Raw genomic sequence first — 21,253 nt, 5'->3', positions numbered from 1 at the left:
TACCATATAGGGCGGCGGCAGTACACCCCACCCCTAGGCCCAGTACTGTGAAGGAAGTGTAGCAGTTTTTTGGGCTTATGTAAATTTTGTAGCGCATGGATACTAGACTACGCATTCTACACAATGCCACTGTTAGAAAGTCTCAGAGAAGGACAGAGGACTTAAAAGTACATTTGAATGGACTGACAAAATGACTAGACAATTTGAGGACTTGAGCTATTTGCACTGCCCCCATTTTAGCAACTCCGGATTATATACAGGAGGTTTATTTATTTACCCTCTCTGATGAACGGCTCATGCATTGATGGAAGGAGACACATTATATGTTGAAGGGGCATAAGTAATTGAGGAGGGGACAGGACGGGAGCACGCAGGGGCGGTAACGGGGTGCAGTAAAGGGGGGGAGAAATAGTGACCACCCCTGCAGAAAGCGAACCCATGGTTTCATACACAGCATTGCCCATATTGAAACTGGACCATTACCACCTGGGGAACTGATCAGCCCCAGGTTTGAAGGTCCATATGAGGTGGTGTTCTGTACTCCTATCGCCATCCGTATGAAGGAGTTGGATATTGGATGCATCTCTCCCGATGTCCGAAGAGCACCTGAGACAAGGCAAAGTTCAGTAAGGACATGGACAAAGAAGGGACCTTTTTAAGGATCCATGCCAGTGTGGTGTGCAGTGGCACATGTCTGATTTTTTTTTGTCTTTTTTAATTTTTAATCTTTTTTCAATTTTTTTTAATTTTATTTTATTTTATTTATTTATTTTTTTTGAAGGTCCAGAACCTGGTCGGCCCTGGTGGACAAAGGGACAATCTCTCCCTCCCCCCCTCTCCCTCCCTCCCCCTCCCTCCTCTCTCCGTCCCCTCTCCCACCCTCCTCCCTCCCTCCTCCCTTACCTCCCTCTCCCTCCCCCTCCCTCCAACCCTCCCTCCCTCTCCATCCCTCTCCCCTGCTTTCTTTTCTCTTTTCTCTCTTCTCTCTCTTCTCTCCTCTCTTCTCTCTCTTCTCTCTCTTCTCTCTCTTCTCTCTCTTCTCTCTCTTCTCTCTCTTCTCTCTCTTCTCTCTCTTCTCTCGCTCCAGGGATAAGCAAAGATGGCTGACCAACCTCTCATTTATGTAGGGATAATGATAATAAAGATGTTATGTATTATAGAAATATAGTACTATAATTGTTTTGTATGACACTGGTCATGGTTTTTGGAGTGGATGAAAGTATGTCTGTTATATGGGGTGGCCATATAAAGGGGGGATGGACAGTTGCAAAATGATGCAAATGTCTATAAAAAAAAATAAGAAATACAAAGTGGCTAACTTTTTGTCAGCTAGCCCTACAAGTTTTCTTAGACGAATGAAACTGGAAGTATGAATAACGCATGATTTATATAAGTGGATGGGCTTTGACGTCATTTCTGATATCGAGTAACCAGAATCCTCCAATAGCTGGTACTCTGATATGCGCATTGCAGGAAGGAATATAATCAATGAAAGCTGTTAAGTGTGTGCTCTTATCGCGTATGCATCAGGGGCTCCTAAGGTTTTAGTTCCACATCCAGTGGCAATTACAGAGACACAATGCCTGGTACATCTTGCACTCTGGGGGATAAAGGGCACATTCCAGACACACCGTGCAGTTGAGGAGCATTGATCTATACCCAGCGTTACGCAATGGCAACACAAAATATGGCCACTGTCTACAAGGACCATATTTCTCCTTAGGAGGTTACTCAATTGGCAGGGCACTACAGTGATGTGCCCGGCAGATGGACTGATCGAGTATAGCAGAGAAGCAATAGCCCATGTAGAGACTGTGTGCCAAATATGGTCCCAATACATCACAAGGTTGACATGGATTAGTTCATTTTATTTTTAGAGCGCAACCAAGCCTAGGGGCATCCGGGCGCTATTCATACAAGTTACAACAGAGAAAAAGTACAGATCAGTGATATGTTAATGTTAAACGATATTTGTACCGCGCACTATCACCACCGGAGTGGTCCCCTGGCGCTTTGGCAGCTCTGAAAAAGGGAGAAAAGGGGTGGGGGTGGTTAGTTAGTGGGAATAAGCTGGAAAATGCAAGAGAGCAGTGATGTGCTGTTGGCAGCCTCAGCCAGGTGGGTCCGTTGGCTGGGCTTGGGGTGTTTTACGGTCGGTAGTCGTCGTGTGCTGTTGATGAAGTCTGTGTGGTTTGTTTTGTTGTTGCACTGCAGTGAAGTCTGTGCGGATTGCTGTATTTAGGCTTGTGGTTGAGTTTGGTTAGAGTTTGAGAGGTGTATGCAGAGGGCTGAAGTTGTTAGTGCATTAGTTAGTTGGCATTGCTGTCCTTGCAATTGTGTCAAGGTGTGATGCCTGCTATCATTCACTATTCCATCCAAGTGTGGCACTTGTCATCACTCAGTTTTATTCAAGTGTGGCACATGCTAACATTCATGTTTCTATCTAGATGCGATGAGGACTAAAGTTAAGGATGACATCTAAGTGTGGCACATGCTAACATTCATGTTTCTATCTAGATGTGACGGAAGCTAAAGTTAAGGATGACATCTATGTCACATGCTAATATTCATGTTTCTATTTAGATGCGATGAGGACTAAAGTTAAGGATGGCATCTAAGTTCGGCACATGCTAACATTCATATTCTATGTAGATGCGATGAGGGCTAAAGTTAAAGATGACATCTAAGTGTGGCACTTGTTAGCATTCATATTTTTATCTATATGCGACGCAGGCTAAAGTTAAGGATGACATCTAAGTGTGGCATATGTTAACATTGTTTCACCTGTCTAAAGTGATGCAGGCTAATCTTGATCTTTCTCTATATGTTAGTGTATTTGGAATGCAGCATTTACAGTTCACCCAGGAGTGGATTTGGAATGGTGGTCACAAATCGGTCCATGTATGCATGGTGTAAGTCTATGGCAGTCTACATTATGGAAGGTAAGGTAGAGTGGCGAGGGCTTTCTGGAGTAGAGTAATGGCTCTACACTGCACCCATGCCACACTTAGTTTTGTTGGTGTCTGTTGTCTGTTGGCTTCCTTTGCGGACACCGGCAGACATCCTGGAGCCGCCAGTGCAGGAGCCGCCCTTTTCCTTGGGGCCCTTAGCTGCAGGGCTGCCAGGCAGAGGGCTACCTTGGTTGGTTAAGTTAAGGCCAGACAGTCAGCCAATCACTGGAGGCGGGCAGAGGGAGGGGAAGGGAAGCCGGGGGGTCTGGGGCCACAAGGGGGTATGACCAGGCCACAAGATGGCAAGAGTGGGGCAGAGGAGCCCTGCAGCTTACCTGGGGTCGCCGTGCTGGTAATGGCATTCTCCCTGCTGGTAATGGTGTTCTCCCAGGTGAAGCTGCAGGCCCTCACAGTGCACGGCCCGAGCGGCCAATCACAGGGGAGGGAGGTGCGGGAGGCGGGCGGAGGGAGGGAAGGGAAGCTGGAGAAGGATAGCGAGGGGGTCTGGGCCTCAAGGGGGTATGACCAGGCCACAAGGTGGCAAGAGTGGGGCAGAGGGGCCCTGCAGCTCACCTGGAGTCGCCGTGCTGGTAATCGCGTTCTCCCAGGTGAAGCTGCAGGCCCTCACAGTGCACGGCCCGAGTGGCCAATCACGGGGGGGACGGAGGTTCTGGAGGCGGGCGGAGGGAGGGGAAGCCGGGGAACGAGGATAGCGAGGGGGTCTGGGGCAGAAAGGGGGTATGACCAGGCCACAAGGTGGCAAGAGTGGGGCAGAGGGGCCCTGCAGTAAAAGTGAACAAAAAAGGATACAAGTAATTACAATATACATAAATTAGCATTGCAAACTAGACAGAATTGACAAATGTACAACAGGTAGTGAATGTTACCTAAAGGCCTAGCTATTTATACAACCGCGTTGAGGTCTAGCTCGTGGAGCCGGGCTTTAACCTTTTTACGGAGTAAGAGAAATGAAGGTTCCTCTCGCAGTGATACTGGAAGTGAGTTCCTGTTCTTAGCCGCAAGGACTGGGAAGCTGATTCCACCTGTCCACTGTTGCTTGAATTGAGGGATGGAGACAGTGTGACTGGGCCGTTCCGGTAGGTCGATTAGTAGTGTGACGAGTGATAGTGTTAGACCGGTATGTAGGGGCTTCGTTAGAGAGGCACTTGTGAGTAAGGGACAGTGTTTTCAGGTCAATTAATTGCTTAATGTTAAGCCAATTTATTGAGTGTCTAGTCGCAGAGATGTGTTGCTTCCTAGGAATATTCAAGGCTGATCTGATAGCGTTATTTTGCATAGCTTGCATTTTGTTGAAGTTTGGTTGTGATGTGCCCAGGTAAAGGGCATTGCAATAATCGAGCTTCAATAAAACTAGAGCTCTAGCTATTGAAGTGCCATTAGATGTTGACAAGTAGGGGCAGCAGGCCATGATGAGCTTGCAAGTATGAGCTGTGGATGATGCCAGGGCACTCATTTGTCTCGTTGGGGTGAGCGCGGAGTCAATGCCTAGCGTTTTCACAACGTTGGTTACTTTAATTACATTGCCGTCGATCATGAATGATGAGAAAAGCGCACCCAATTTATTCAATTTGTCAGAGGACCCTAGGAGAAGCAACTCTGTGTTCTCGTGGTTGAGACAGAGCCCATGCTTCACCATCCAGGCTTGTATGATGCTGTAGATGTCGTTGAGGGTCTTACTGTCTACGATGTGATCACCAGTGATAGGGATGAGTATCTGTGTTTCATCCGCGTAATTGGTATACGTGACCCCCAGATAGTCAAGTCTATCGAAAAGTGGCTTAGTGAACACATTGTAGAGAGTAGGGGACACACATGAGCCTTGTGAAACCCCACCAGTGACTGGAGTTGGTATGGCTGACACTGAGGGTGCAAAGACACTCATGGATCTGTTACTAAGGAAGTACTCCATCCCAGCATTAGCTTGATCTGAGAAGTGTGCAGCAGATGAAAGGTGTTTGCATAAAGTTTAATGATTCACCAGATCAAATGCCGCTGATGGGTCCAGTAACAGAAGCAGAGCTAATTTTCCCTTATCTTTCAGAATCTGGATTTGGGTCTTCAAGTCAATGAGCGCTGTTTCTGTTCCATGTCTGGGTCTGAATCCTGATTGTCTCAGTCCTAACAAGTTGTTGGATTTGAAGTATTGCTGTATCTACAGATAGGCTGCGCAGTTCAGAACATTTAGCAGAAATTGAGCTGTTGTGATAGGTCTGTAATTTGAGTGGTTGCTAGGGTCTAGTGAAGGTTTTTTAATAGAGGGAGTACCCAGGTGTATTTCAGATTATTAGGTACTATACTCAATGAGGCATTGATGAAGGAGGTGATGAAAGGAGCCTAGTCATTGGCCTCCTCTTTGATGAGTGGAGCTGGACGCTTGTCTCCCTGACAGTTGGATGGTTTGAGTTTCTTGATGATGCTCTCCACCTCCTTGATATAGAGAGGTGAGAAATTAAGTTGGGGCAGGTTATTCCTAGTCAGAGGGAGAAAAATCAAGTCTGGTTCAGTGTCGGTGATCAGGGTTTTCTTAGTTTCTATTTTATTTTGAAGCAAGCTAATTTTGTCTTGAAGAGCATTCTGTATATTAGTGCACCATATGGCGTCTTTGGTACACTTATCGGGTGGTGGGACAGGTGATTCCAACTCTTTAAGGATGTTAAATAATTCCTTAGTACTAGATTTGGCTTTGGTTATGTGGTCATTAAAGTTGTCTTTTTTTAGCTTGTACAATGGCTACCTTAAAGTTAAATGAGGCTGCAGTGAAGTTGTCCTTGTTTAGCAGTGATAGGGTCTGTTTCCATAAAGTTTCGGCCGTTCTTTTCAATTTCCTAAGAGTCTTTAAATGGTGGGAGGTATACCAATTGTTAAGGTGCTCGCAAGGTTTGGCTTTACGTAGTTTAGCGGGTGCTATAGTATCGATAGCCTTGAGGATGGTTTCATTATACAAGTCTACTAATACTGTCGGGACTTAGTCCGTTATAGTAGGGTGTGTAATAGGTTGAAGTAGTGGTAGGAGTTTTTCTAAGGTGAGATTGCATTTGTTTCTTGTCATCAAGGCATGTGCAGGATTGCGGCAATGGAGAACCTAGTGCAAATACATTGACACATGAATTATGAACTTTGTTTTAGCAATGAAGGAACAGTTCCTGTTGTCGCAAACACACAGTGCAACCACACTCTTGTGATCCCTGACATGATGAAAGGTACGGCAGCGGTGACGGATTACTACTGGGTTTGTGTCCAACAAGCCTACTTGCACCTCCCACTCTCATGGAGGGTAAAGCGTTCCCTGGCCACCGTGCACTCAGTGCTACTAGTAATCCTGGAAGAACACCGGGAGAAGACATGCCTGTCGAGCTGCCAACAGCCCCTCTAGCACCTAAAGAAGCAGAAAGAAGCTTGCAGATCACACAAGAATTTGGTATGCTTCCAGAAAAAGGATGATTTCAACGGCGGGAAAGAAAGAAGAGATCAAACTGTCTCAAAAGACTGTTCCGCACTGCTCAGAGGAATACCTGACGAGTATCAGCTTTTTTGGCTCAGCACAGACTTTTTCATCTTTCTTTGGCTACTGGTGTACAAGCAGCTGCTGCACTTTCATACCCCCGGAGGATGCTGAGAATGGGCCACTATCCCATGTCATTGAGGCGGTGCACAATCTAGGTGTTCAAATAAAGAAAGAAGGAGTTCAGAACACAGATTGGCTATCGCATGCCTATGATTGGGTCCTGCTATGGCTGAAGGCAGCAGTAAAAATACTGGTTCCTGTTATCATATTCTTCTTGGTCCTCTTCTGCAAGTGCCAATTGGGTCTCCAATGTTGTGTTCATATAGTCCCTAATAGTGCAAAGATGATGGTATCAATTGGGGGATCTAAAACACCTTACCATACAATAAACAGCGAAACTCAAACTAATATTTCTGGGGTTGTATGTTTGTCGGGTGGGGATGAGTTTGTTACTGTAGAAGTAACGAAAGGGGGGAATGTTGGGGAGGAGCTAGCTCCTTCCTGCACCCCCAAGCGTTTTACAATTAGGCAAGACTTCTCTAAGCACTAGAGCACTGAGAAAGCTTTTTTCATTAAAAATTAATTGCACACAGGCATGGCCAGGTACTGCATAAAGATGGTTAGTATTTAAATATAAGCTGTAAATAACTATTAGCGGGATACACTTGTACATGTTATTTGATGTAGTTTTAAAATCTCAAACAGGCTCTCTGCCAGAAGGAATGTGGCCTGCGCTAAAAATTGATTGCAGAGCTCATGCAGTGTTGCGTCACTGAGGCTAGCTCTGGCAGAGCACACGAAGTGGCTGAGCAGTTGTTTCCTGTCCATCAAAAACCCATGTATTCTAAAATGGGAGTGTACATGCTGAATGCATGACATACAGAGTAGTATGAAAAATAAGATTTTAAGAAGAATTGCTAGACCAGATAAAATGAGTATCTTGAGTGGAGAGTATGGTGGGAAGCTGTGTTTATATATAAATGTTTATGATGTAACAATAACAATGTAGCAAAATGATGAGAAACAGGAGCTACAATGTATTCCTGCATAGGCAGCAATATGCTAATTAGTTTGCCATAAACGGAAACCCGGCCATGCAAGAAGGAAGACTGCAGCACCCTTTGTATGGGAAGGACAGTTTTGCAAGAGCTAAGCCAATATCCAGTGACCAGGTTGAACAGTATATAAGGCTCCTCCTTGGCACCAGTCTGCAGAAGCCAGCCACGGAAGAGGGACAGAATTCCAGTTGGGGAGCAGAGTTCTTTGCCCACATCCCCCACCCCCATCCTCATTTCTGTACAGATTAAATTTGTTATCCTTGCAAGATAAGACCTTAATTCTCTAGAAGGGTGAACTTTAAACGGGTGAGCATGATTAGGGTTACCTGTATACTTAAGGGGTAAACCTGTAAATTAGGCTACCTTTCATTAGCAAGGCTGCACTACTCCTAACTACTAGTGGTGATGCTTTCCTCCTTATGAACATGACGACTCAGAATATATTGTTTAAGATCACAAGGTTAAGAAAAATACAACTACCCATCTAGGCACCACCATCTCTCTTGAATGTAAAATGCAACACCAATCAATGTGTTTTAACATAATTTTGTACAACGTGAGGCCTGAGAGAGCTCCTGCCCAGATCAACTATTAAATCTGAGTAATCATGTTTTGGCTGTATCTTAAATGAAGGGGGCTTTACTCAACTTCCGTTTTTTTACTAAACCACAAGCATGTTCCAAGTCAAACATATGTTCTATATTATCATACTCACAAAATCAAAAATGACATGTTTTATGGTTTTATAAATGTTTAGAATTATTGCTAATTGAATTTAAGAATTGCTACTTTATTTTCATCAAGTTTCCAACCACTTTCTACATACATTTGGCCAGCTTTTAAGGCCTGCTTCATAATACTTGACTAGCCCCTAATTTGAAACAAAAGAAATTATACCGGCCGGTGGATCAGGCATAACTGGTTGCTATAAAAACAGCCTAAGCTTTCTGGTTTCAAGTTACCCTGGAATGCTGAGACATGGTTGCTAAACATGTAATCATTTTGCAGACTTATTTTTCAATAAATACACAAATGTACAGTAAAATAGTGGAACCATAGATTCATGTGATTTTAAATATTTCTAAAGGTTTGTTGTCAAAAACATTTGAAAAATGTACTGCATATAACTAGATAATCCAGTCAACCACACTTTAAATCCAAAGTAGTAAATGTCACTCTTTGGTTGCTTCTGCATTTTTTGTAATAGTAATTGTAATTTCCAGCAGCAAGTGAAGCCATACTTACAGCCATCCCACTCCTTTGAGATGGGCCTGGAATGTTTTCTTTTGAAATGAACCTATTTGGCTGACCTTCTGCACTTCATTAGTACTGCTGACTTGACTTTGTTGCTTAACAAATCACTGTCCTTTGAAAGAAAAAAGAGGCTAGACTGCAAACCTATATGAAGTGAGGGTGATTGTTGGAAAATTAAGACCTTTCCAAGGTTCTACTGGCAAATCTGAATAACCTAGTTGCAGCATTCGACAAGGTTGTGGTGCAGTTACTCGTCTACATCAACAGATTCTGGACTGGATGCACATCTAGCCTCCTGCCAGGGTCTCTGCACCATTTAAACATTTTCATTCAGTCAACCACGAGTGGTCACCACATATAAATCATCCTACGCTGCTTCTTGGGCAAACACACAGTATGTGAATTCTGGAGTAAATCCCAGACACCCATTTGTGCATCCTAGAAACACTTGTATGCATGCTTGTTCTAAATGACTCATATCATATCCAGCCAGATCTGGTCTTGGTCACATTGAGCTCCCATACTCCAGTTCAGGAAGGCTGTTCCCATATATGGATCATGGCACACACCTTGTGTCCATGCTTTCCAGCTTAACACAGCCTTATTTTGGAGTCTCACTAGACTTTCCAATCCTGGTTGGCATTTCAATGGGTACCCTTCAGAAACAAACCTTGAGTCCTGAAAGCAATATTCTGCAGCAGCATGAAGCGTTAGTAAAACACGAGCGCTGCCACCATCCAGTCAGTTAACACATGGAGGCAACAAGTCAAACTGACTATAGGGGTACGCCTGGAGCACCCTGATCGGAGTCCCAGGGACACACACACACACACACCAAGTTGAATCACCATTGAGGCCCTGAATGGGGATTCACTGGGAAAAATAGGCCTGTGAACCATGAGTCAGTATCTCGTAATGTGATTGGATTAAAAAACTAGGATCAGATGAAATTAAAGACACATTCAGAGAAAACAGTCTGGTTCCAATTGATGAGACAAACCGTACAGTGGTAAAGTTCCTTAAACTAATTAGCCTGCACATGCCAATGATTGCCAATGAGTACAACTCAAGGCCATAACAGTCACATGCCACCTCTAGTACTACAATATTATCACTTGGAAAATGCCTAGGAAAACTCCCTTACTAGTACTGACTCAATATAATTTAATTCATCACCCCACCTTGATCCACCTTTTGGATGAGCATACATCAGTTTCCACAAACACTATCCCTGTCTCTAATCTCTGCTTACTTTTCTCTGAAACATGTTTCTCTAACCCTGCACCAACTTTACCTCAACTTCATTCCTTGTCTTCGCCAGACTATAGTGAAGCAGCAAGTGCACAACAACTAGACAAGCGCTGGCGCTGTGAATTCCTCAATGGTTATTTTGTGCAGCATAAAAGATGGATAATATAACTACGCCACAAAATTCAATATATGCTTGTACTCCATCTCTGTACTTGGAATCAAAACCTTAGTAAGCCAATTTGACTGGGGTTATGGGCAAGTTGCAGTCCTATGAGTCGGAAATCCAGACTTGATGAAATCCAGGCTTGACCAGAATCTTCAAAACAAATTGACAAGCTTTCTGAGAAGCTACCAAGTGAATGCTTTTGTGGTTGGTGCCTTTTATAAAACGGCAATAAATATAGGCATGGAGTTTTCTGCTATCATTGGGAAGTGTTTTTTTGCAGGCTGACGGAAGCATTCAGGGTCTGATGGTGGTTGGGCATTGCGCCTGCACTTCCTGTAGACAGTGTATTGATAATGCGTCCTGTTGCACTTACGCACTAATGGCACTGACGGAGATGGATTTTTAAAATACATTATATGCAGGTCAGAGTATTTTGGGCTTCAATGCCTCAATGATCAATGTTGATTAGCGTAAGCTTACTATGATATTGCCATCCGTTGGAATCGGTTTGTAGACACTGATATGCAGTTATTAAAATTCAACAAAAAGATTGGTTACATATTTTCTGTTAGTTGCTCAGTAAATAGTCTGTGATGGTCAGCACATAGTTTGCATTTGTTATGTTTCATGTTTTGCATTATTCTATATGGTTGCATTAGAGGAATCAAAGCCGTAAAGTGTATGCGCTACGTTTAGGAATCTGAATTGAATTGCCTTATCTGCCAAGTATTAATGGAAATGGCACTGGCCACACCTGTATGATGCCCTAAGTCGTTAACAAATTACTCTTCATGTTGTATTTTGTGCGTATTATATTTTCAATTCTTTTCCTCCTACAGATGTGCATGGACTCGGAGAAACACATGATCTACACATTTGGGGGTAGAATTTTGACTTGCAACGGGACAGTGGATGACAGCAGAGCCACAGAACCCCAGTTCAGTGGTTTATTTGCTTTTGACTGTCATTCTCGGATTTGGAAGATTCTCCGTGAAGACTCTTGTAATGCTGGGCCAGAGGACATCCAGTCTAGGATAGGACACTGCATGCTGTTCCATTCAGTAAGTAACGTGTACCCTTCTTCCAATTTCCCTCTGGTTACGTTTTCAATTGTTGCAAGTGTTCCCTTGTTGGTTAGAGGTGAATGTCATTTCTGTGTTAACACAACCAAGATATGTTTAAGCATAGAACATAATGATGGTTATTGCTTTCTGAACAAAATCATTTTGCAACCAGATCATTATTTTTAAACCACACATGACAAAATATGCATTTTATAGAACGCTACATGTACTAATTATTGTCCAGCATGGGGTCTAGCATGGATTTACATGCTCATGAATATTCCCCATCGTCAGGCTGGGAATCCTCAGTAAAAGAAAAAAGTTTCGCTTTAGCCTGTAAACGACATTTTACTCTATAGCCAATCACTGTTTGGGTCATACTGCCCCCAGCCAATGACAGTCGTCTCCCTAAACTCCACCCCTTGTGGCCATATTCAGATTTTTACCGCACGTGTCAGTGTTGGGAGTCCTCTCATATTTCTTTCAATAAAAATGTTTTTTTTGACTGGTGTTCCATCTTAAACCGGCGCTGGATCAACTTCCATCGCGGATCTTCTCTTCAATGTCTTTCGAAAGCCCAGGCTTGGGCCTAGTTCGCAGAAACACCCAAAAAACAGAGGTCAAAAAGACCAAAGCCCAAAAGCCGGCCACATTTGTTTGTATATGTGGGGGTGGGGGGGAGATAATAGAAAATGTACAGGCGTAAGGTGGGGGGGCTGTGGAGGGTCTCCAGCCACAAGCGTGCTCCCTTTGAAAAGAGGTTGAGATCCTTTGAGGATGCCCCGGGACAGACTATCAAAAAGAAGGCCAAACACCATTTGGCAACAGGAAGGGCCATTTGAACCGTGGTGTCCATGGTGAAGACGACCGCTATGCCACAAGTGTCTTTACCACCAAGCCAGCTGACAGCAGTGCCCACAACTCCTGATGATGCGCCTGTGCGTGAACAGGCTCTCATCATTGCCTCCCATCATTGCCATCCCATCATTGCCTCCTTCCCTAAGGATTCAGGGAGATTAAGGGAGCTGCTGCCTACTAAGCACTTTCTCCTCAGGGTTCGGGGAAGGTGCCCCAGGCAAGCCTTCAAGGGTCTCCGAGGAGATCCCCATGAATATACACCAGCTACGACGACGACCATCTGCCCGAAGGTTACTATTCGGATCATGATGAGGCCTCTGCCCCTTATCTCAGGAGGGACCACCGAGGTGGCAGCCTGATCTACCTTTTGGCTCACGTTTCAGCCAAGAGCCGATACCTGCAATCCCAGTTACTTACATCTCTGCCAGTTCAAGGCACATATCTTTAAACATCTTGACAACCCTCCACACCTTGGTGTCAGAGTTGCAGCAGAGGCTGGCAGCTGCCCTTGGTTCCTGGGCCGGTCAGTAGCCTCACCAGACCACCAGTAAGGCGCACACCTAGGATGAGCCCAACAAGATGAAGCAGCTCGTCAAGCCCTGCCAAGCACAGCCGGCCTCCTAGTCCCGCCAAGGCACAGCCTGACAACGCTGCCACCAGCACCACACAGAGACCGTTGAGTTGGCCCCAGTGAGGGAGGTGCCAGCACATAATGACATAGACACGGACACGGCATCTACGCATATGAAGGAGTACGACTATTATGTACCGGCTGGAGAACCGCTGGGCACGGATGAGCCCACCAGGGCTTTGCCTCCGAACGAGGTGGGTTCCTTCCATAGCATGCTGTCAAGGGTCAACGCCCTGTTCAATTTGGTCCTGCAAGAAAAGAAGGAAGGGCTCAATTTTCAGTGCCTATGTCTTAATGGAAGATGGTCATTTTGATTCCTCTGCTGGATGATGTTTGGGGGGGGGGGGGCAAGGGTTGGAATTGTTGAAGATGTTCAATACCACCCGTCGCAAAAGGGATAGATGGAGAAGATGTACAGGGTGCCAGACTCTGCCCCATGTGCCTGAGATCGCAGCTTTCTACAAATTCTGTAATATCTGCTTCCACCAGGAAGCGCTCGGCAAACCCATCCTCATCCATGGTGTGCCCCGAACCAGCAGGAGAAGAAGCTGGATGCAGTGGTGAAGCGCATCACTTGTACCGCAGCTTCCACTATCAAAGCTGCCAATACCCTGGCCATCCTGTCACGGTATGTTCTGGAACTCTGGTACAAGCTCAGGACGATCTTAGATTTCTTGCCAGAGGACAAGAAGGCTGGTGCCCTGGCCCTTTTCCAGGAGGGCAAGGTGGCCTCGACCATGCCATCACGCTGGCACTGGATATTGGAGATTCTGGTTTTTGTCTGCCAAATGGGCAACAGCGTGGCCCTTAGTCACCAGGGTTGGCTGAAGGCTACAGTCTTCAGGGCAGACGTGCAATCAAGAGGAACAGTTTGTTCGGAAAGGAAGTGGATGAGATGCTCCAATTGATTTAAGAATGATACAGAGACTGCACTGCCCCGGGGGACGATGAGGCAAAGAAGATAATCCTCTTCGTTCCTCAAGACGAAAATCAGGCAGGTCCTCCAAAGGATACGCTGCACCCTATCGTGAGGCCCAAAACCAACCCCCCAACTCTACCACCCAGGAGGCCTAAAGAGGGCGTTCACATGCCTTTGGCAGCAAAGGTCAGCGTTGTCAGTCGCCCGCAGGCCAGGACGCAGACGCCAAAGCAGGCCTGAACCGGCCATGGGTCCAGGTCCCCACTTTAGCAACTCAGTGGGCAGCCGCTTCGCGAACTTTGACAAGTGTAAGACAATCACCATGGACAAATGGGTGCTGGACGTCCTTCATTGGGGCACACCTTGGAATTCCAACACAGGTGCCTCGCATTCCTCCGGTGGCGCGTCAAGTACTACACATGGCCCAGGTGCTGCAGAAGGTTCAGGCCATGCTAAGGAAGGGGGCAATAGACCCTGTCCCCCAGTGACTCTGGGGCTCCAGACGATACTCCAGATGCTTTCTGGTACGGCAAAGTCAGGAGGGTGGCATCACTCAGAGCTTAAACATGCCTTGGGTTTATTCCTTTGTTGAAAATCCCTTTCTTGATCCTTTGATTCCTGCACATTTTCGCCCTTTCTCGTTTCTTTCTTTTCTTTTTAAGCTACTTGAGAGTTGGTTGCCCCCTTGCCTGGAAGATTCTGTGAAGACACGCTTTTGTTTGATGCCTTCCAGTCAGAGTTTAGACCTGGTCGGAGTACCGAGACTGTTCTGGTCTCTGTGCTGGATGATCTGACACTGATGTCTGACCAGGGTGGAGTGGCAGCCTTGATTCTGTTAGATCTGTCGGTGGCTTTTGACACTGTCGGCCACTCTATCCTGATTGGTCGTCTTTCTGCTGCTGGGATCTCTGGCTCTGTTCTCTCCTGGTTTTACTCCTTCCTCTCCAATCTCTCTCTCGCTATCCCACCAGTCTTTCTTCTCTGCTCTTTCTTCATTGGTTTATGGGGTTCCTCAGGGCTCCGCCCTCTCGCCCACGATGTTCAATATTTACATCCAGCCTCTTGTTGCACTCATCCGCTCCAACAGCTTCAGATGCTACTCTTATGCTGACGATACTCATAGCATAATACGGCTGGATCTTCTCCACCCTTCCCATGCCACTCGTCTGAGAGGTAGCCTGCAGGCCGTTGGGAGCTGAATGAGCGACAACTGGCTGAAATTTAATGGAGGCAAATCCGAGGTTCTGGTCGTGGGATCTGCCTTTTCCACTTCTCTCTGGACACCCTCTTTTTGGCATTTGTCTACTGGTTCCATCCCTATCTCTGCTGCGATTGTTAAAAATCTTGGTGTCACATTTTTTGCCTCCCTCTCCATGTCTTCCTGGATCAGCTTAGTGTGCCAGGCGGACCATTTTCAGCTGAAGATTCTGAGAAAAGTGTTGCAGTTTATTCCCAGTCATCTTCGCGCCCCTGGGGTTGCAGCTTTAGTTCTTAGTCGTATTGACTACTGCAACTCCCTGTACTTGGCGCAACCAGCTTATCTGGTTCAACTTTTGCAAATCCTACATAATTCTGCTGCCTGGCTAGCCACCTGCCCCCCTTTCAGCGATCACATCTCCCCTATTTTTCGTGCTCTCCATTGGCTCCCCGTGGCCAAGCGTGTGCATTTCAAATCTCTGTGTCTGTTTCTTGTACACAGGGCCTTCCATGCTGTTGGGCCCTGAGTACCTGCAGCATAAGTTCATGCCTTAGGTTCTGGCCCGCCCTATGCATTCTGGGGACATGTTTCTCATTTCTGTGCCTAGATTTCGGTTCATCCGTATTGGTGGTCGTTCATTTTCTGTAAGGGCTGCCAAGTTGTGGAATGCTCTGCCTATCGCACTTCGGTCCATGGTGGCCCACCTGCAATTTAGACATGCTATGAAAACTCTGCTCTTTTAATTTCCCGTGTCCGACCTTAGGTGCCTCCATCGTCTTGTTGCGCAAGGTTGCCCTTTGGTGTTAGTTGCGCTGTACCTCGGTACAAAACGGATAACATAACTCATCCAATCCTAGACTTAAGACGCCTCAACAGGTACTTGAAATCCCTGTTCAGGATGGTCACTTTTAAGCACATACTTGGCCAGCTGGAGAAAGCGGATTTCCTGGCAACCTTGGTCCTGGAGGACGCCTACTTTCACGTCCCCATTCACGCATGACATTGGACGTTCTAGGGACAACACTATGATATTCAAGGCCCTGAAGTCAGCGCCAAGAGTGTTCACGAAGTGTTTGGCTCCGGTGGCAGTGCATCTACGCCTCAACGGGATCCACATCAACCCTTATCTAGACAACGGCCTGATCCGCTCCCATTCTCACGTGCAACCCAGCACACCGCAGAGACCATTCACCTTCTGACCAATCTCTGATCTCCATCAATTATCTGAAGTCTTGCGTGGAGTCCTTGCAGAACACTCTGTTCCTGGGCATCCGCCTTAACACAGTCACATGCTTGGCGGCCCCCTCGAAGGAGAAGGGGACGGCCATCCTGGGGAAGGTGAGGTGCCTGTCATCGGTAGGGAATGCAGAAGTGCGAGCCATCAAGTCGTTGTTGAGCATTATGATGTTCTCCTGGATTCACCTTGTCCCATTATGCAGACTTCAGATGAGACCTCTTTAGGAGCTTCTTGATGCACAGTGACTGCAGATCAAGGGCACTTGGACGGATAAGGTCGTTCTCAACCAGGAGTTACAACAAGCTCTGCGATGGTGGGGGTTCACGCCCACTTCTCACGAAAGTAGCTCCTTTCTCGATACCTCCATTCGAGGCCACGGTCACCACGGATGCCGCCCTGGAAGGCACAAATCGGCAAGTCCCATGCCAGAGGCCTCTGGCTCCAGGAAGAAAAGGCTGCAATTTACGAAAAGGTCCTGTTGCCTCTCAAACTCCCCTTTTAAATGAGACCATTTCTCAAAACACCACCATGAGGACTACTCCAGCTGGTCAAAAAACCACGGTATATTCATCATTTAGAAAAAATATATATTTTATTTTATTACCACAAATTTCATAACGCCCTAAAAATGCATAATACCACAAGTACATATGCAATCTTTTTAAAAAGAAATAAAGAAAAAAGATGGGTGAAAAAGGAAGAAAATTAAACTTCAATTTCAAATCAAATGACCAACTGAAAAAACGCACTATTCAACAAATTATTACACCAAATTGATATTTGAAAATAGAAAAATCAGAATAAATTCTTTTAAAAAAAAATTAAAATGCCACTATACATATGAAATGATACAACGAACAATGAAACTGTGTAATTGTTGACGCAGAACCAATAGAGCATTAAAATCTTACAGCTACTTAGGGATACTAAGGGATCCTACGAATTAAATAAAGGATTCAGTACTAGACATCAGAACGTTGCATTTGCTATGTTTTGCTAGTAACGTAGGTTTTAGGTTTTTCCTCTTTTTTCTATTTTCTTCCTCCCTCCCCCCCCCAACCCCCCCCCGGCTCGCTTCTTTTTTCTTTATTTAAAAAAAAAAAAAAGTTATTGCATATGTACTTGTGGTATTATGCATTTTTAGGGCGTTATGAAATCTGTTGTAATGAAATAAAATACATATATTTTTTCTAAATAATGAATATATCGTGGTATTTTGGATTTTGACTAGGTGGAGCAGTCATTATGGTGGTGTTTTGAGAAATTGTCTCATTTAAAACGAGAGTTTGAGAGGTAACGGGACCTTTTCGTAAATTGCAGTGTTTTGTGAGGGGTACGGTCGTGGCCTCAATTTCTAAAAAAATAAACAGCCCTTTTAATGTTCCCAGGAAGAAAAGGGCCTCCGCATCAACTCTGGGCAGTCTTCTGGGCCCTCAAGTCGTTCCTACCTCAGGGGAAGGTGGTGCGCATCTTCATGGATAACACCACCATGTACTACATCCGCAAGCAGGACGGGGACGTGCTCTCCCGTGCTTTCCTGGGAAACCCAAGCTCTTTTGCACTGGGCCAGTCTTCAGGGCATGTTCTTCATACCCTTTCACCTGGCAGGCATCAAGAACACCATTGCAGACTCGCTCATCATGGAGCTGTGGTCCTGACATGAACGGAAACTTCAGCAAGTGTAAGTATCTAGTCTTTTCAGCAAGTGGGGTTGGCCCCAGATCAAACTCTTTGCGACAGCGTGTAACTCCAAGTGTCAGAGGTTTGCCAGCAGGATCCCTCAACCGAGGAGCCTGGGGGATGCCTTCTCGTTCCCATGGGAGGCACTCTCCCTGTACGCCTACCTTCCGATTCTGTTCCTGTACGTGTGATCAACACACTAAGAGGTGGCCATTGCAGGACCTTACTCATCACTCTGGCAAGGCCCTTACAGATCTGGTACCCGGACCTGCTCTGTCTCTCGGTGGCACTGTCCATCCAGCTACCTCCACTTCCCAACCTTCTCGCCAGAGAAGACTGAACAATACAGCTCCACAACCCATTGTCGCTGAGCCTCATGGCCTGGCTCCAGCAGCCCTAGAGTTTGGACACTACGCTCTCCCACTGGAATGCAAGAAGATTCTGGCCAAGGCAAGGGTGTCCTCCATACTGTCATGCTACTGGCACAAATGGAAGTGCTTCACAGTGTGGTGCAGCAACCAGAAGATTACGCCTCTGTGCGTCACATTCCTGCATCTCCTTCCATACGTGCTTTCATTGGCCAATGCTGGGCTGGCTCACGTCTCCATCAAGGTGCACCTGGCTGCCATTTCCAGGTACACCCGGAAAGCCCACCCTGTTGTCACACAGGCTCGCCAAGGAGTACCTCAAGGGTCTCTTCAGGACTTTTCCGCTGGTGAAGACCCCAGCTCTGGCATGGGAGCCCATTGTTGTGCTAACTAAGCTGATTGGGGCCTCCTTTCGAACCTTTGCATTTGGTCCCGCTGAAGTTCCTCTCATGGAAGACTCCTTTCCTAGTGTCCATCACCTCAACCAGGCGGGTCGGGGAGATTCAGGCGCGCTACTGCAAGCAGCCATATTTGTCTTTCCATGCTACAAGGGTGCTGCTACGGACCCACCCCACCTTTATGCCGAAGGTGTCTTCGGAATTTCATCTCAACAAGCCTTTGGTGCTACCAGTTTTCTTCCCGAATTCCTCGTCGCCCAACGAGAGGGCGTTGCATTTGCTGGACGCTGCAGGTGCCTTGAAGTTTTATGTGGCATGCACAAAGGAATTTCGGAAAACATCTCAACTCTTTGTGAACTTTGTACCTGTGACTCATGGGAAGGCCCTTTCTAAGGCTTCCATATCCAGGTGGCTCTCTGGCTGCATCATGCTCTGTCATCGTCTGACCAACCGACCTCTCCCAGTCTGGTCGAGAGCCCATTTGACCAGAGCCTTTGCTGCGATTACAGCGTTTCTCTCTGGTGTGCACCTGCTCGATATCTACAGGGCTGCTACTTGGAGGTCTATGCACACCTTCACAAGGTTCTACTGAGTCAACAGGGAGTCCAGGGAGTAGTCCTGGGTTGACCAAGCAGTGCTACGCAACCTGTTTGAGGTGAATCTGTTCCACGAGTAAGGGTATTGCTTCTTTTGAGCCTTGCCACCTCCCATGGTTGTGTATTTGTAATGCTGTGTAATCATAATCATGAGCATTTGAATCCATGCCAGACCCCATGCTGGAGAAGGAGCACATTACTTACCTGTAACTCCTGTTCTCCAGCATGGGTCTGGCATGTATTCACATGCAAACCCGTCCAACTTCCCTGTGGCTTTTCTTGGTTCATACTGCCACTTTACGTGCTCTACCAAATCTGAAGTTGGCCACCAGGGCTGGATCTTAGGGAGACCCTCATTGGATGGGTACAGTATGATCCATACAGTGATTGCTTATAGAATAAAATGCAGGTTGCAGGCTAAAGCAAAACAGTTTTTTCTTTACTGAGGATTCCCAGCCTGACAGGGAATATTCATGAGCATGTGAATCTGTTAGACCAATGCTGGAGAACAGGAGGTGATAGGGAATTAACTTGTTCCATCTTGTATTTTACAAGGTGTGGTAGAGACAGAGGTGAAGGAGTTTTAGTCAAAATTCTTAATTCCTCTAACCAGGTTCAGTATGTTATCAGTGATCTTTATAATTGTATTTTTATTTTTTATTTTACATTTATAAAGTGTGCAGCAGCCCTCGAGCTTGTGGCGCTGTTACAAGAGCACTTAGTTACATCACAGGAAAACCTGCTAGTTACATTACAAGAATACCTATTAGTTACATCATGAGAATGCTTCCTTAGTTACATCACAGGAGTGTTACTTAGTTGCATAGCAAGAATACTTTCTAGGTTACATCATACAGGTATATGTGATGGGAGAGCCAGCCCTCATGATGCAAGGGCGGCTCCGACATCGCATAAGGTTAATATTTAAAGGGTCAGTGTACATGGAAGGGGGAGTCGGCCTCCTGGGAGGGGGTGGCTACATCCTTACAAACAGTTAAGGTGCTAAATTCAGTAGTGTTTAATTGTGGCGCCTAACCGTGTGGTTGGGAGGCAGAGCATCCAGTTGTGAGAGTCAGACAAAGGTACCACTTCGTAGGCGGGGGCCATGGGGGCACCCCAGGCATGGTGGGCAGCGAAAAGGGAGGGCTGGGGGTAGACAATACAGTGATGGATACGGTAAGAACATTTGAGCGCTGTATCTTCAACAATGAGGAAAACCATGTATAGGGTCAACAGGCAGTGTACGATGCACATTCAAACAACAAGCAGATATAGCTGAAAACATAACAGGGTAAGGGATATTGTGCAGTTCTTTACATTTCTTGATGGGAAGACATATGTAACTTAAGGGGACTAGCGAAGCTACCAGTATAAGGCTGAACTGAAGGTTTAATGGCCAGAATGAAGTGGGATACACCGTGATCATATATAGATGTGCTCACACGACTGAACAGCAACAGAGCAAGAGTCTGGTGTATAATTACAGATCTGAGGCGTGCTGTGAAGCGAAGAATGCATAGAACTGCCTGTTGTGCAGCATGCTCCAATTGATATGGGGGAAGTGTACTACTTGTATGAATCAGTATGTCTTACCTTTAGTAAGAAGGTGTAATTACAGTCACATCCACATTGATCAGGACGGGGGACACAGGAGCACGGCCCTAGCGTGGACAGAGCGCAGACAAGGCCTTTTTCCTTGGCCTTCTTCACTAGTTCTTTGAGTGGTTTTAAATGAAGTCTACGTTTTCTCCAAAAGTGTCTGTTCTCATGCTGGGTGGGGGTGGGTGGGGTCCACCTTCTGAAATATGTTGGGTTTGTACTCCAGGTAATTCCTGGTATCAGAGGAAGACAGAGTGTTCACAACCATTCTAGAGTTAAAGCTGTAAAACCAACACAACAGGAAGGATACATAAATACATGCTCTCCCTGCTCAGATACTTTCTTGGATCTGGAGCATTGGTTGGTATCTCTGTGCCTCTAGAAAGCCTATTTCCACATTTCAATGCAGCCCACACACTGCAGCGCCCTGCAATTTGTAGACTGAATTTTTACCAGTTCATCACTCTGCCTTTTGGCTTGACATCGATCTCGGGGGTTT

The 21,253-nt window shown here is 46.0% G+C and overlaps 1 protein-coding gene across 2 annotated transcripts in view; it reads left to right on the top strand.

Moving 5' to 3' along the window:
• The window catches only part of MKLN1 (muskelin 1), a 1,341,339-nt gene that overhangs the window by 696,553 nt on the left and 623,533 nt on the right, over positions 1-21,253 (top strand). For both annotated transcript variants that reach the window (XM_069629634.1, XM_069629633.1), the window contains exon 11: positions 11,046-11,267. In XM_069629634.1, coding sequence (XP_069485735.1) covers positions 11,046-11,267 — 222 coding nt within the window. The remainder of the gene's footprint in view (positions 1-11,045; positions 11,268-21,253) is intronic.

This window comes from Ambystoma mexicanum, chromosome 12 (genome assembly GCF_040938575.1).
Source record: "Ambystoma mexicanum isolate Mex_15411 chromosome 12, UKY_AmexF1_1, whole genome shotgun sequence".
Lineage (NCBI taxonomy): Eukaryota > Metazoa > Chordata > Amphibia > Caudata > Ambystomatidae > Ambystoma > Ambystoma mexicanum.
The sequence above is the reverse complement of the archived record's forward strand: the minus strand, read 5'-3'. Positions and strand labels throughout refer to the sequence as shown.